General features: G+C 39.5%; 1 protein-coding gene across 4 annotated transcripts in view; it reads left to right on the top strand.

Moving 5' to 3' along the window:
* The window catches only part of SMC6 (structural maintenance of chromosomes 6), a 75,648-nt gene that overhangs the window by 8,158 nt on the left and 52,390 nt on the right, over window positions 1-15,100 (top strand). For all 4 annotated transcript variants that reach the window (XM_078055992.1, XM_078055993.1, XM_036100114.2 and 1 more), the window contains exons 3-6: window positions 1,592-1,709; window positions 3,820-3,925; window positions 11,494-11,630; window positions 12,305-12,366. In XM_078055992.1, the coding sequence (XP_077912118.1) occupies window positions 1,592-1,709; window positions 3,820-3,925; window positions 11,494-11,630; window positions 12,305-12,366 (423 nt within the window). The remainder of the gene's footprint in view (window positions 1-1,591; window positions 1,710-3,819; window positions 3,926-11,493; window positions 11,631-12,304; window positions 12,367-15,100) is intronic.

Below are 15,100 nucleotides of genomic sequence, written 5' to 3'. Positions count from 1 at the left end.
AAGGACAGTAAGGGACGTGACGTGACATGATGTTCAATATCATTTGTTATTGGGAAGTACAAATTAAGACCACAATGAGATATTACTACACACCCATCGGAATGACTAGAATTAAAAACAGTGACAACAGTGACAAGTTCAAATGCTGGCAAGGATGCAGAGAAACTGGATCATTCATAGATTGCTGGTGGGAATGTAAAATAATACAGCCACTCTGCAAAGTAGTTTGGCTCTTCTTTTTTTTTAATTCACCATGCACCCTATAACCCAGCATTTGTTCCGGAGAAATGAAGATGTACCTTCACACAAACTTCTATACATGAATTTTTTTTTTAAGATTTTATTTATTTATTTGACAGAGAGAGACACAGCAAGAGAGGGAACACAAGCAGGGGGAGTGGGAGAGGGAGAAGCAGGCTTCCCGCGGAGCAGGGAGCCCGATGGGCTCGATCCCAAGACCCTGGGGTCATGAGCTGAGCTGAAGGCAGATGCTTAATGACTGAGCCACCCAGGCGGCCCTATATATGAATGTTTATAGCAGCTTTATTTATAATAGCCAAAAACTGAAACAACCCAGATGTCATTCAGTGAGTGAACAGGTTAAACACTATGGTACATTCATACCATGAAATACTACTTAGCAGTGAACTCTTGATGTAGGCAACAATAGCCATTTCTATAACATTTGTGAACTGACAGTGTTCTAGAAATGTAGAACAGATTAGTGGACCAGGGGTTAAGGTCGGGGTGGAGTGGGTGGGATGTGGCTTGGCTATAAAAGGGCAACATGAGGGAATCCTTGTGGTGATGGAAATGTTCCGTATCTTGACTGGATCAATGTCAGTATCCCTGTTGTGATATTGTACTACAGTTTTTAAGATGTACCATGGGCAGAAACCAAGTAAAGAATTCACAGGATCCCTCTATTATTTCTTACAATGCATCTACAACTAGATCAAAATAAAAATTTACTTTAAAAAGTCTTCAACCATAATTTCCAATATTCTGCTCATACAAGGATGTAAATGTTTCTGCTTTTTAATAAGATGGCGCCCAGAAGAAGAGAAACCGGGAGTTTTTAAAGACACTGTTAAAATAGATTAAAAAATTTTATTGTACCAGCGGTTCTTAATCAAGGGGGGATTTTGCATCCCCCCCCACCCCGGGGGGACATTTAACAATATCTGTATATATTTTTGGTTATCACAACTTGGGGTTAGATGTGTGCTACTATCATCTAGTGGGTAGAAGCTAGGGATGTTGTTAAAATTCTCAAAATGCACCAAACAGCCCCCCTCCAACAAAAAATTATCTGACTCAAAACACTAGTATTGTCCTATTAAGAAACTATGTGATACGATTATTAGATCCTTTAAGGACTTTAGAATGAGTGATTACTCATAGAAGGTTCCCATTTAATTTCATCTTACTCATTGAAGCTAAGGTTATTTGCTTACTATAACTTTTTTCATTAGTAACCCTGCTGAACTTTCTCCAAATGCTTAGATGATTATAGTGAGTTTATTAGACAGATTAATTGTTTTCTGTCTTCCTCTCTCTCTCTCTCTCTTTTTTTTTCTTTTGTTAATAGACCGCAGCAGAAGTTGGAATAATTGAGAGTATTCAGCTAAAAAACTTCATGTGTCATTCAATGCTTGGACCCTTTAAATTTGGTTCTAATGTCAACTTTGTTGTTGGCAACAATGGAAGTAAGTGCTTTTGTCCTCCTTATTTGACTTTGAGCAGTACTTTACAGTTAGAATGCATTAACTTTTTAAAATAGGTGTCTGAATGCTGATAAATGTAAGTTTTAGATCTATAACTTGCAGTCATGAATATTTTCAGTATTTGCTGCCAGTCTACATTTTAAGAAAATAATGAGTTAACTCTAGGTTCGTTATTTATGTAGTAAGAATAAACATTTCCTGCTTATTTTTTTTTTAATCCATTTACTTTGAAATTCATACCATAGAAGAGTGGACAAGCTACCCTCATTGTGATTGAGGCAGCCTTGCATCTTACATCTATTAAATGTTGTAATAGAGCATAAACAGAGTGCCATGGAATCCAAACATGAAAGAAACTACTTCTCACCGTGGCCAACGAAGCTTAAAGAGGAGGTGTTATTTGAGGTGGTACTTGAATGAATAGGATAGATTCTGTAGGTCTTACTGGGGAAGAAGAGGCTGAGATGTTTCGTGCAAAGATTGCGCATCAGCACAGGTTTGAAGGAGTAGAAATAGATGTGCATGGACAGTGGTGAACAACCTTAGATGGCTTTATCATATCCTACATGATAGGGAAGGGTAGTAACTGACACTTGAGAGTGCTGTTGTAGGTGATATTGGTGAGAACCTTGAATGCCATGATAAAGATTTTGGTGTTTTATTCAAAATCAGTGGAGAACCAATTAAAGTTTATGAGGAAGGGATGACACGGTCAAGATTTGTGAAACAAACTGGCCTCCTCGTGGAGAATGGATTAGAAGGGGAGAGACACAGGGGTTAGAAAGACCTGTTAGGCAGCTTTTGTGATGGACCAGCCAGGCCTGAGCTGTTGACAGTTTGATTGAGCCAGTACACGGAAAGGAGGCTTGTCAGGGTCTACAGCTGGTGGTAGTGCTCAGAAAGGACTGTAGGTGAGTGCAGCTCCACATTCTGTTCAGTGTTTAGTTGTCGTTCTTTGTTTCCCCTGCTCTGTGTTCAGTCAAGAGGAAAATGTTTTCAGAAGGAGAGAATGGACAGAGGGATCATTGCTACTGGGAGGCCCCGCAGGACAAGAAATAAGGAAAGACTGGTGGGTTCTGCAATTAGGTCTTGTCTTTGTTTTGTTTTTAATTTTGAAGCAGTGATTTTATTAATAAAACTGAGAGAAGAAGAAATAATGTAAATAGTGGAGGCAATAAATTTGGAAATAAACAGAGATTTAGAGACTCAAAAGGTATTCCAGGAACCAAATCAGGTTAACCAGTGCTATATTTGGGTTAATTTAGGGTATATCGTGGAAAATGATAGGCTGGTAAGAGTTGATTGAATTGGTTGATTGTGGAGTTCAGAAAATGATTACATATTCTGGGTAATTGTTTAGATTTTAAAATTTCAGCTTGTGATATTTTATATCTGTTAGCATAAAAAGAAGTGTACTTTTCAGAAAGCTAGCAAATGAATAATATTCAAATTAGGAATAATAATTGTCAAAATATTACATAGAAACATTCATCTGTATGACTGATGATTTTTTCATATTTAAGTTCATTCATTCATTTGTTAAATACCAGAGTGCCTGTATGGGCCGCTATTGGAGATACAACATTGAATAAAACAAACAACATCCCTGTCCCAATGGAGCTTGCTTGTATTCAAGGGTTGTTAAAAATAGTTTATTACTTCTGTGAATTTATGGAAAAAAGTAAATTATGTCTAAATTAGAATGTAATAAAAATTAGATGAATCAAGTATACATGTGTAATTAGAAAAGATAGACTCGTTTTTAATATATTGGCTGATGGACCAAGATGAAACAATGAGAGTTGTAGGTTGGAAAGCTGTCAACCATTTTTTTTCCATTTCCTTATCAGTGACAAAAATTTGATTCCTGAAATGTACTAATTTTTTTCTAATAGCAGAGCTAAATATCTCATGATAGGTACAACTCTTTTAAGTTCGCTGAAAGAAAATGGTAATTGAAGTGTAACACTTCATTTCAGGGTTAGAACTAATTTACATTTTCATTCAGAAATCTTTTTACATCAAATGGTGGGAGTCAGCCTTTCGTTTCTGTCTCTTTAATGAATGTGATTTCTTCAACACCTGTCTCTAGGTGGGAAGAGCGCCGTACTCACAGCTCTCATCGTTGGCCTTGGAGGAAAAGCTGTCGCTACTAATAGAGGCTCTTCTTTAAAAGGTTTTGTGAAGGATGGACAGAAGTAAGTGTAAGAAGCAGCTGCTGTAGATTCCCAGTTCATATATATATATGATAGGAAATGAATTGGCTTCCCAGAACTAGAGCAGAACAGTCCTCTTTTTCCATCCCTTTCTCTTGCTCCCTGTTTCCAACATGGCCAGTGTTGCCTGTTATTCTCTTCAGACAGAAAGCTTATGTAAAGTACTACCATGTGCCTGCCCACTTACACTCTTGTTTCTGTTACCTTTTTGGAGGAAAGAACTAGCAGTGATAAATCTATATATTTCTGCTTAAGGGAGTATTTATAAACAATTCACTTTCCTGGCTCTTGACCCAAACTTCACCAAGTCCACGTTGGTATGATACAGGCGAAAGCAGAGTCAGTGACCACCTAAGGGTCCCTACACAAAATTTCTGCCTCCAGTCCCTAAGAATTCCAAAAAAGTGTTCTGCTGTCTTTAATTTTATGTCCTTTACTCAGGTGGTTTGCCAGTGAGTTTGATTTGAGGACCGCAACCACACATCTGTTTGTGGTCCATCTTGACTCTTGGAGAATGGTCATATAACTACTCTCATTGGCTCTATGCTTATATTTCTTTCTTTCTTTTTTTAAGATTTTATTTATTTATTTATTTATTTCAAAGAGAGAGCACAAGGGTGGGGGAGCAGAGGAATAAAGTAACTCCATACTGAGAGTGGAGCCCAATGCGGGGCTCGATCCCACAACCCTGAGATTATGACCTGAGCTGATGCTTAACTGACTGAGCTACCCAGGCACCCCACTTGTATTTCTTTTTGATATAACTTGCCTTTGTGTAACTTTATATTAATTGCCTAGTTTGCATTATCATAGACTTAGGTCCTTTTGCCCATTAGGAGTACTCTTCAGGCTGATCTCCTTATTCTTCTTAATACAGCTTCAGGTAATTCTGAAGGGATCCTTGTGTCTTCTAAAAACCAGAAGTGCCAAACTCTGTTATACTAGCTGTCAGAGTGAGGCTACTCCCATTGCTCATTTCTCTTTTGCATGCCCTGTGTCCAGAACCTCTGGAACTTTGATAATTAACAGTGATCTTTTTTCGTATGATAGACTTTCCTTCTGCTCAGTGTCATATCCATTTGACTTCTTCAATTTTATTACTAAAAAATAGAACGAGGCTGGAATGTGAACCAGGATTGCAGTTTTATTGTGTATCTCTCAGAAAACTATAAGGAATCTTAACCCTAAGCCAGGGTTCCAAGTGGCCTCAGGAGAAGGGGTGAAGATACACAGAAAATAATTTCTCCATGCTGTATGGCCTTGGAAAAGAACTATTTGGTAACAATTCTCCAGTGTATTTTCTGTCTCTCCTTATCTTATTTGGGTCTCAGCCCAGCAAGGTCTTTTCCCCTCCGTAGTCCCCAACCAAATGATACCTGAAGTCAAAAATTAGTTATTTCAACATTTTTAATGGCCCCCGCTCTGTTTCAATTCATTATACTTAACTATACATGTCTTAGTTGTCCAAACAACCACCTGGTCTACCTAGCCAGATAACACATTGATTTTTCAAATAGGAGCTTCAGGAAAAAAAAATTTTTTTTTCTCTGTACCAGTGTTTTATGTCTCAATTAAATATTTTTTGTTTTTTTGCCATTTGGGAAATATCTAGACCAAAGCAGAAACTTCTTTCTGAGACTTGTCCTCAAAATATCATTTTAAAAAAGAAAAAAAAAGGCCAGTTCACACAAATCACCAACTTTCGAGGATACAGCTGCCTATAGATAGGAATATTAATATATATATATATATTTTTTTTTTTTTTTTTTTAAGATTTTATTTATTTGACAGAGAGATAGCGAGAGCAGGAACACAAGCAGGGGGAGTGGGAGAGGGAGAAGCAGGCTTCCCGCCGAGCAGGGAGCCCGATGTGGGACTCGATCCCGGGACCCCGGGATCATGACCTGAGCCGAAGGCAGACGCTTAACGACTGAGCCACCCGAGCGCCCATATTAATATATTTTAAACAGTTAATAACAATTAAAAGCTTTTCCTGAGCTCAGTTTCATTTTTACTGACCTTGTCTGAAAAAGTAGCTTAAAAACAGCTTTATCAAACCCATTACTATTCCTCATTCCCTTTCTCATTTAAAAAGTTGGGTATCTATGAATTTCATGGGGCGCCTGGGTGGCTCGGTTGAGGGTCTGACTCTTGATTTCGGCTCAGGTCATGATCTCAGGGTTGTGGGATCCAGCCCTATGACGGGCTCCACGCTCAGTGGGGATTCCACTTCTCTCTCTGTCCCCCTGCCCCTTCCCACACCCCATTCATGAGCGAGCGCACGCTCTCTCTCTCTCTCAGATAAATAAGTCATTTAAAAATAAAGGAATAAAATATTCAGTATCTGTGAATTTCTTCTTATTTTATAGTCTCTGGTTCTGTCATCACTTTTTTACAGAATGAGCTCGTGGAGCTTTTCAGTTCTAGTTTTAGTCGATTCTGTATCTAAAATCGTGGCTGTCCCACTTTGCCTGAAGAAGGTCTCTTGGTCAGGCTCAGGTTCGAGAGAGTCCTCAAGACTCTCTCCTTCCCCCCACGCCAAACATTACACTCCTCACTGATGGCCCATGGGCTCTCGGCTGCTTTTGTTGGGGGTTTCAACTCTCCATAGCAATGCTTGCCTAGTGAGGTTCAGAGAATCCAAAGAACTGTGCCCTGAGACACTTTACGTGGGGGTCAGCCCTCTGTCAGCCACCAACCCTTTACAGTGGTGCAGGGGCCTAATACAGCTCCTCCCATGGAAACCTCTCTCAGTGATCCACGGTCTCATGCCCCTTGCTATTCAGGTTCTTCTTGAACGTGTTTAGTTCACTCTTCCCTCCCTCGGCCTTCCTAATACTAGCCCTGGTGGCATTGGGATCTTTGCACCAGTACCATTTTTGACATCAGCTGTGGCATTGGGAGTGGGTTATGGAGGGACAAAAACTAATACTCCTACTGTACGTTTCTGATTTATTTAGTCAAGGCTACAGAACTTCTGCAGTTGAGCTAGGTACTCATCTGAAACAGAGCAGATGCATTATATTTTTACATGGCTTTTTCCTTGTTCCTTGTTCCCATTGTTCCCGTTATCTGTTCCCAGATACCTCTGTGCAGATAGATTTTTCCAGAGTTGAGAAAGAAGCCACATTCTTTCTGTGGCACTGCTTGTTTGTGTTGTCTTTCTGAAAGAACTCTCATCTGTAGTCTCTTCAGTTAAGGGTCTCCAGTGTTTATAGACGTTGGGCTCCATGGCTCTTGACCCATATTCAGGATCAGCTCCATCAGGATGGTGAAGAGACAGCAGTTGGTGCCCAGCAAAGTTGTCCATGTCTCCTTGTACAGGTGTTTTGAGCAGTTATTATGGAGCTTTCTCTTAAGCCTTAGTTTTTTTTAAGAACTTGCCTTTCTTTATTCAGATCCTATCACAACAGGATACCAGCGCCTCCCAAGTTCTCACAGTACTAAAGGTAGTTATTAAATACAAGGAGTAGCTAGGAATGAAAATAATAAAATAGATGTTTGCTAATCAAGAGAAATGTTTAATAAATTCAGAGAGGAAATACAGTCATTTTATTTTTTTGATTTTTTATTTAAATTCAATTTAATTAGCATTTAGTTGCAGAGGTAGAATTTAGAGATTCATCAGTTGTGTATAACACCCGGTGCTCATTCCATCAAGTGCCCTCCTTAATGTCCCATCACCCAGTTACCCCATCCCCCCCATTCACCTCCCCTCCAGCAACCCTTCATTTGTTTCTATCGTTAAGAGTCTCTTATGTTTCTTCCTCTCTGTTTCCATCTTATTTTATTTTTCCTTCCCTTCCCCTATGTTCATCTGTTTTGTTTCTTAATTTCCACATATGAGTGAAATTATATGATGTTTGTCTTTCTCTGACTGACTTATTTCACTTAGCCTAACACCTTCTGGTTCTATCCATGTCATTGCAAATGGCAAGATTTCATTCTTTTTGATGGCTGAGTAATAATCCAATGAATATATACACCACATCTTCTTTATCCATTCATCTATTGATGAACATCTGGGCTCTTTCCATATTTTGGCTACTATGGACATTGCTGCTATAAACATTGGGGTACAAGTGCCCCTTCAAATCACTGTGTTTGTATTCTTTGGATAAATACCTAGTAGTGCAATTGCTGGGTCGTAGGGTAGCTCTATTTTTCACTCTTTGAGGAACCTCCATACTGTTTTCCAGAGTGGCTGCACCAGCTCGTATTCCCACCAACAGTGTAAGACAGTCCCCTCTTTCTCTGCATCCTTGCCAACATCTGTTTCCTGAGTTGTTAATTTTAGCCATTCTGACTGGTGTGAGGTGGTATCTCATTGTGGTTTTGATTCGTATTTCCCTGATGTCATGTGGTATTGAGCATGTTTTCACGTGGTGTTGGCCATTTGTATGTCTTCTTTGGAGAAATGTCTGTTCATGTCTTCTGCCCATTTCTTGACTGGATTTTTTGTTCTTTGGGTGTTGAGTTTGATAAGTTCTTTGTAGATTTTGGATACTAGCCCTTTATCTGATAAGACATTTGCAAATATCTTCTCCCATTCTGTAAGTTGCCTTTTATTTTTTTTTTTTATTTTTAAAGGCATCTGGTCTTTTTTTTTTAAGATTTTATTTATTTATTTGACAGAGAGAGCACAAGCAGGGGGAGCAGCAGACAGGGGGAGGGGGAGAAGCAGGCTCCCAATGGAGCAGGGAGCCTGATGCGGGGCTCAATCCCAGGACCCTGGGATCATGACCTGAGCCGAAGGCAGACGCTCAACCGACTGAGCCACCCAGGCGCCCCTACAGGTTGCCTTTTGGTTTTGTCGACTGTTTCCTTTGCTGTGCAAAAGCTTTTTATCTTGATGAAGTCCTAGTGGTTCTTTTTTGCTTTTGTTTCTCTGTAGTCACTTTATTTTTTAAATGTTTTTATGAGGTGCATTCACTTAATACTAGGTAATCATACTAGTTAGTGAAATAAAATATTTTTTGCTCCGTATAGTAGGCCAGCTGCCCTTCCCCTATTAATACTTTAGTTAATGGTTTTCAGCCTTGACTATTCATTAGAATCAACTCGGGAGCTTTTAAAAATCCTATTGATTACAATTTTTCAGGAACATATCTGCCCTAATTGTGTATTTCTGATTTAAACACACACACCCCAGCTTAGGGTAGTTTAGAAAAGGAGATTTATTGTAAAGATTCAGAGATATATATCTTAGAACCTGGAGGGAAGAAGTACAATTGGTTTTCATGAGTGACCGGAACTGAGAGACCTCAGAACCAAGTACTGTCTTTCTCTGGGCCTTTCTTTTTTGTGTCCCTGCCTTTCTCTCTGTGTCTGTGTCTCTAGGCCTCTGTCTGCCACTCCTTCTTTTAGGTCCATGCTGCAACCGTTCTGCTGTACCAGCCTCCCTCACCCCTCACGTGATGGGCTGCGCAGTTGTGCTCCCTTCCCTCCATCTCCTTATGACAAGTCTGGGGGCTTGTGAATGTGTTTCTCTCTCTCTCTCTCGTCTCTGGAGTATATGTTTTCTTCCTTATAACTTAACCAAGTCTTTGTTACTCTGTCTTCGTGTATGCAGTCATTGACCTCTTACCACTTTAGTCTGTGGGGCGGTGTGTATAAGGAAGTGCTCTTGTGTTCTCTGTGTCTCTTATTCACTGGCAGTGTCTGTGGGTGTGTGTCTTTCTGTCTGTCTTGGTGGCTTCCCAGGAGCTTCTCCATGGATGCTCTCTGGAGCCTCTCATCAGGGGGTGATGTCCCAAACTGGTTTCTCTGGTCCTTGGAGGCCTCAAGGAATCGCCAGCTCTTGACTTGGTTGTGCCTTCATTGGGGTTTCATTGGGGTTTGTTGATAAAATTTTTCACTGTGAAGTAATCTAGATTTATGGAGGTGTTGCAAAGATGGTACAGTTTCCTTTAGACCCTTCATCTGATTTTCCTTAATGTTGACATCTTAAGTAACGAAGGTACTTTTATCAAAGCTGTGCAGTTCACACTGGTACGGGTATTACTGAGGAAACTACAGACCTTATTTGGATTTGGCCACTTCTTCTTAATTTGAATCTTTGAGGAAGAGAAATCTGTTTCAGTTAGTGTCAGATTTCCGTATTTAGCTCAGTCCCTCGGGATAGGGTGGGGACTGCTGGTTGCTAAGCCCTGTCTTTCTGCTTGAGCACTCGCAGGGGAGAGGGTGAGGCCCCAGGAACAGATGAAACCCTTCAGCGTGCCTACTGTCATATCAGCTTACAGTAAAGTTTATCTGGAGTATGTTTTTCTGCAATTCCTACAAATGGGAGCAATTTGGGAATATGATTACAAATTCATGAAAACAAGTACTATTAAAGATTTCATTTAATTACCAGTTAAAGTAGTTTCACATTAAAGGACTTCAGCATTTTGGCATATGAGCCAGGAAAAAAAAAAATTGTCTGCTTTTATGTTTAAGGAAATTTTGATGAATTTAGTAATGTACTTCATTGACATTGTTTTTCTACTCAGTCTTATTTTAATAAAAGTTAAAGTAGAAAAATAAAGATTGATATTTTTTCCTAGAATATATTAAAATATGCATGGCTATAAATACTTTAAACTTCTTTAAAACTTTAAAAATAATTCTTCCATAATACCAATAAAACTTCAATAATTTTTGAGCTTTTGTTTATGTTTCTTGATATCAGATACTTTCATTTTTTTAATGCCAAGTATTTGAAAGATTAAAGTTGCTTCCTTTGATTCTGATCCTCTTAGAAAATGTTATTATTGGGCGCCTGGGTGGCTCAGTTGGTTGGGCGACTGCCTTCGGCTCAGGTCATGGTCCTGGAGTCCCGGGATCGAGTCCCACGTCGGGCTCCCTGCTCGGCGGGGAGTCTGCTTCTCCCTCTGACCCTCCCCGCTCTCATGCTCTCTCTCTCTCTCATTCTGTCTCTCACATAAATAAATAAAATCTTTAAAAAAAAAAAAGAAAATGTTATTATTTCACCATAATTGTTACTTAATCATTCTTAAAGGTCTGCTGTCAGCATGATGCTTTGTTCCATAGTTTAGAGTGGTCAGGCAGTGTAGTATTATACACTGCTCATGGAGAATGTATAACTTACCTACATGATTTGAAACAACCAAACTTAAATGGTTTTAGGGCGCCTGGGTGGCTCCGTCAGCTCATGTGGTCTCAGGGTCCTGGAATCGAGCCCCATGTCGGGCTCCCTGCTCAGCAGGGAGTCTGCTTGTCCCTCTCCCTCTCGCTGCTCCTCCCCCCGCGCGTCTCCTTCAAATAAATAAATAAAATCTTCTTAAAAAGTGGCTTTTATGTGAATGTGGTATTTCTATTATAGATAGGATAGTCAGTGTTTTTATAACACTTACTCTCAGCTATATTTTTTTGTTAGGAGTGTTATATTCAGCATTATTCTGTAGTAGCCTGTCAGCCGTCCGTGGCTGGTGTGAAGCTGCTTTTCAAATGAAATAGGCAAATTACTTCGGCGGTTTTGTAAATTACGTAACCTAGTATCGAAATTGCACTGTACCTTCCTGTGACTTAGCCTAACCTTCTTGCTTTAGCTCAGCAGATATCTCAATAACATTAAGGAACAGAGGAGACGATGCCTATAGAGCAAATGTGTACGGCAACTCTATCGTCGTGCAGCAGCACATCAGCATGGACGGAAGCCGATCTTACAAACTGAAAAGTGAAACAGGTTTGTTACGAATGTCTTTTCATTTCACATGAAATGCTAGTAAATAGTCGGTCAAACAGCAGAGTGATTGCTCAGGTATTCACTGAAAGGGCATTTCTTCCCTGTCTCTTGAAACCTCTTTCTGGTCATGTGTAGGATCGGCTGCACGTATGTACACACACGTGATTGTGTACGGACACATACACGCAGTTGTTTTACCCCAGGACATCGTACGGCAGGACCGTGATTGCCGGAGTCTGGGTCGCCCTGAAACAGGCTGTGCGGCCTTGTTCTCGCCGGCGGGCCTGCTCCCACCCTTGTAGTCTTTATCACATGTGGAAGGGGGGTTAGCCAGAGGTGGAAAAGGACGTGAAGGAAGAGGAGGCGAAGACCTAGATGAGAAGGAAAAGCAAGCGTTTTGCTGCAGGGATGAGAAGAGCACTGTCCCTGCGTCCGTGCTGCTCCCTCCTCTGTGTGCCCGGCGCACGATGCCCGCAGCCTGCAGCCCCTCAGAGGTGTGCCAGTTCCTGGGCACGTAACAAGATAGTTAATATCTGTATTTGTAAATGAGCAAATGTACAAAATTTTACTTTTATAAATAAAATTGCTTATTTTTGTAAATAAAATTGCTTATTTTTTCTCCATATTTCTGCCCTAGAAATAGTCTGGTCATTTTATGTGTTTCTCTTAACCAGGCACCGTGGTTTCTACTAGAAAAGAAGAGCTGATTGCGATTCTTGACCATTTTAACATACAGGTAATTGCTAACTTTTCGTCTCAGATTAATGTAACTGGTCACTTTCTCATGTGATTTCATTTGTAGTGTTGAAAGAATTAAAATAGGCTCGTGTGAGTAAATTGACCACAGGACAAATGTGTACAACTCTTGTTAGCAGAGTTGCTTAAAATTTCCTAATTCAGCAGGAATTTTCAATGCATAATATAACACCTGTAAAATCAAGAACATCTAGTTTATACTGGTATGGGATAAAATAGATGTTAATAAAGGCTATAAAGTTTCTTTGCTTTCTGCTATCCTGGTCAGAATAGCATCATGGTTTCCTAAACTCAGATGCTAATTTTTTGTAGAGAGAAATTTATTCTAGAAAAATAAAGCATTTCTTTATGTATTTTGGAGTTATTGATCATACCTATAGGAGATAAGGCTCCAGTCCTTTCTGCTAAGATACTTTGAATACTTAGAAATAGAGCATATAATCTTATTAGTACTGGAATTGTCTTTGGAGGTCATCTAATTCACCTTTATTTTGTAGATGAGAATAGAACTAGAAAAAGTAAATTTACCCCTACAATTGTCTAGGCGTGGTTGCTGGTAGAGCCTGGGTGGGGAACCAGGCCTCCCTGTTTCATTCTAATATACCACCCTGCCTTACTTACTCCAGGATGAAGAACACCAAGACTAGTCACCAAGGAGAAAGAACAATTACGAGTCTAGGTCTTTTTTCCAGTTTGGTTTAGAACAAAGTTGTCCAGAAAAACCTTCGTGATGGTAGAAGTATTCTGTGTTATGCTGTTCAGTGTGTCAGTCTCTGGCGTATTGCTCTCGAGCGCCTGGGAGGAACGGCTAAGAAAGCACGTGCTTGATTTTATTTAATTAAGTGTAAAAAGCTGCGTGTGGGTAGTAGCTTATATATCAGGCAACAGAAGTTTAGAAAAATAGTTATTAAAATCTGGAGAAAAGCAGTTACATCAAATAAATTTGAGACTAGAATGCAAGACAATTTTTAAGCAGAATCAAGAAAACCAAAAGTATATGGAATCAGGTGTTTGGGAGCATCTTGAAGGGCATCCGGTAGAGTTCTCACTGTCCATGTTTCCCGTGTGTGGACTCTCCACCAGCTGTCCCTTCAGCAACTGCTTAAGTGGATTGTGGTGGAGAAATCACTTCTGCCTGAGATTTTGGTTCCTTCTGTGAACAGCTCTCTCAGAAAGTTTTTATTATGGAAGAGTTGAATAAAGCCTGTTTCTCTAAGCTCCCACTTCCTTGGGGAATGTATAAACCTGTTTATTTCTTTTGAAATATTTGAAGCTTGTTATCATAACTCTTTTTAGTCCTCTTCTGGTATGATGCAGTAAACTAAAGTTTCAGGTTCATTGATCAAAATACGGGAGGCCTAGAGCTGCACTTACCTGTACGGTAACCACTGGCCGCACGTGGGTATGAAGCACTTGAAGTGTGGGTGGTCCAGATTGGTACGTACTATAGTGTGAGATGCACTCTAGATTTTGAAGACTTAATGCAAGGGGATAATTGAATTTTTATAGGTTATATGTTAAAATGAGAATATCTTAGATTAGAAATATGTTACTAAGATTAATTTTATGGTTTTTTTAAAAGATTTTTTAAATTTATTTATTTATTTATTTATTTATTTATTTATTTATTAGAGAAAGAGCAGAGTGAGAGAGAGCACGAGCAGAGGGGAGAGGCAGACGGACAGGGAGAAGCAGACTCCCCTCTGAGCAGGGAGCCACATGGGGCTTGATCCCAGGACCCTGGGGTCAAGACCTGAGCCGAAAGCAGACGCTTAATGGACTGAGCCACCCAGGTGCCCCTCAACTCCAGAATTTTTTATCACCTCAAACTGCAAGATTCTTACATAATCCCTAGAGTAGGAACTAGGAACCCCATTTCAGAAACAAGCAGAAAGATGTTGACAAAATAATATAAATTTGGGTGAAGCTACTAATTCAAAGTTGGTGAAAATGTCTGTCATTAAAGCTAGTGCATTAGGTCATATTTTTAAGAAGTCAGATGGAATGTGAAATTAAGATGCAGGGCAAATATTATAAAAATATGTGGCAGTCAGTCTGGTGTACCTCTATAATGATAATAATAAAGTAACATGTAGAGGTTTCTTTATAACTCCATAAATGTTTTTGTTATCTGAGAAGAAAAAAACCCAAAATTTTACTTAAAAAGGAAGGTTTTAACCATTGTTATGCTAACAAAGTATAATAGATACTTTACGGATGGTAAAATGAAGGAGTTTAAAATTTTTTTCATTTAGGGGTACCTGGGTGGCTCAGCGGTTAAGCATCTGCCTTCAGTTCAGGTCATGATCTCAGGGTCCTGGGATCAAGCCCTGCGCGAGCTCCCTGCTCAGCGGGGAGTCTGCCTCTCCCTCTCCCTTTGGCTCCCCCCCACCATGCTCTCTCTCCCTCAAATAAATAAAATTTTTTTTTCATTTATACTGGTCCTGCATATTTTATAACGGGATTATTTTCTAATACACAAATTACTTAAGTGCTAATACCAAAGATATAAATGAGTAATGATCTTGAATTTTTCTGAAACAAGTTATATATATATTTTAAATTTTTTCCCCTGTGCTTTGGTCAGTTACAGTACTGTTACCATAATTGTACTTTGTTAGTTATAGGTAGTTTAATTCAAGCAATGGCTTATTTAAAATGACTCCTCCTCGAAAGGTAGAAATGACTCCAGCATTTCTCTTTATTTTATAATC

The sequence above is a fragment of the Halichoerus grypus genome, chromosome 10 (genome assembly GCF_964656455.1).
Source record: "Halichoerus grypus chromosome 10, mHalGry1.hap1.1, whole genome shotgun sequence".
In the NCBI taxonomy this organism is placed as follows: domain Eukaryota; kingdom Metazoa; phylum Chordata; class Mammalia; order Carnivora; family Phocidae; genus Halichoerus; species Halichoerus grypus.
Note: the sequence above shows the minus strand (reverse complement) of the source record. Positions and strands in the feature narration are given on the sequence as shown.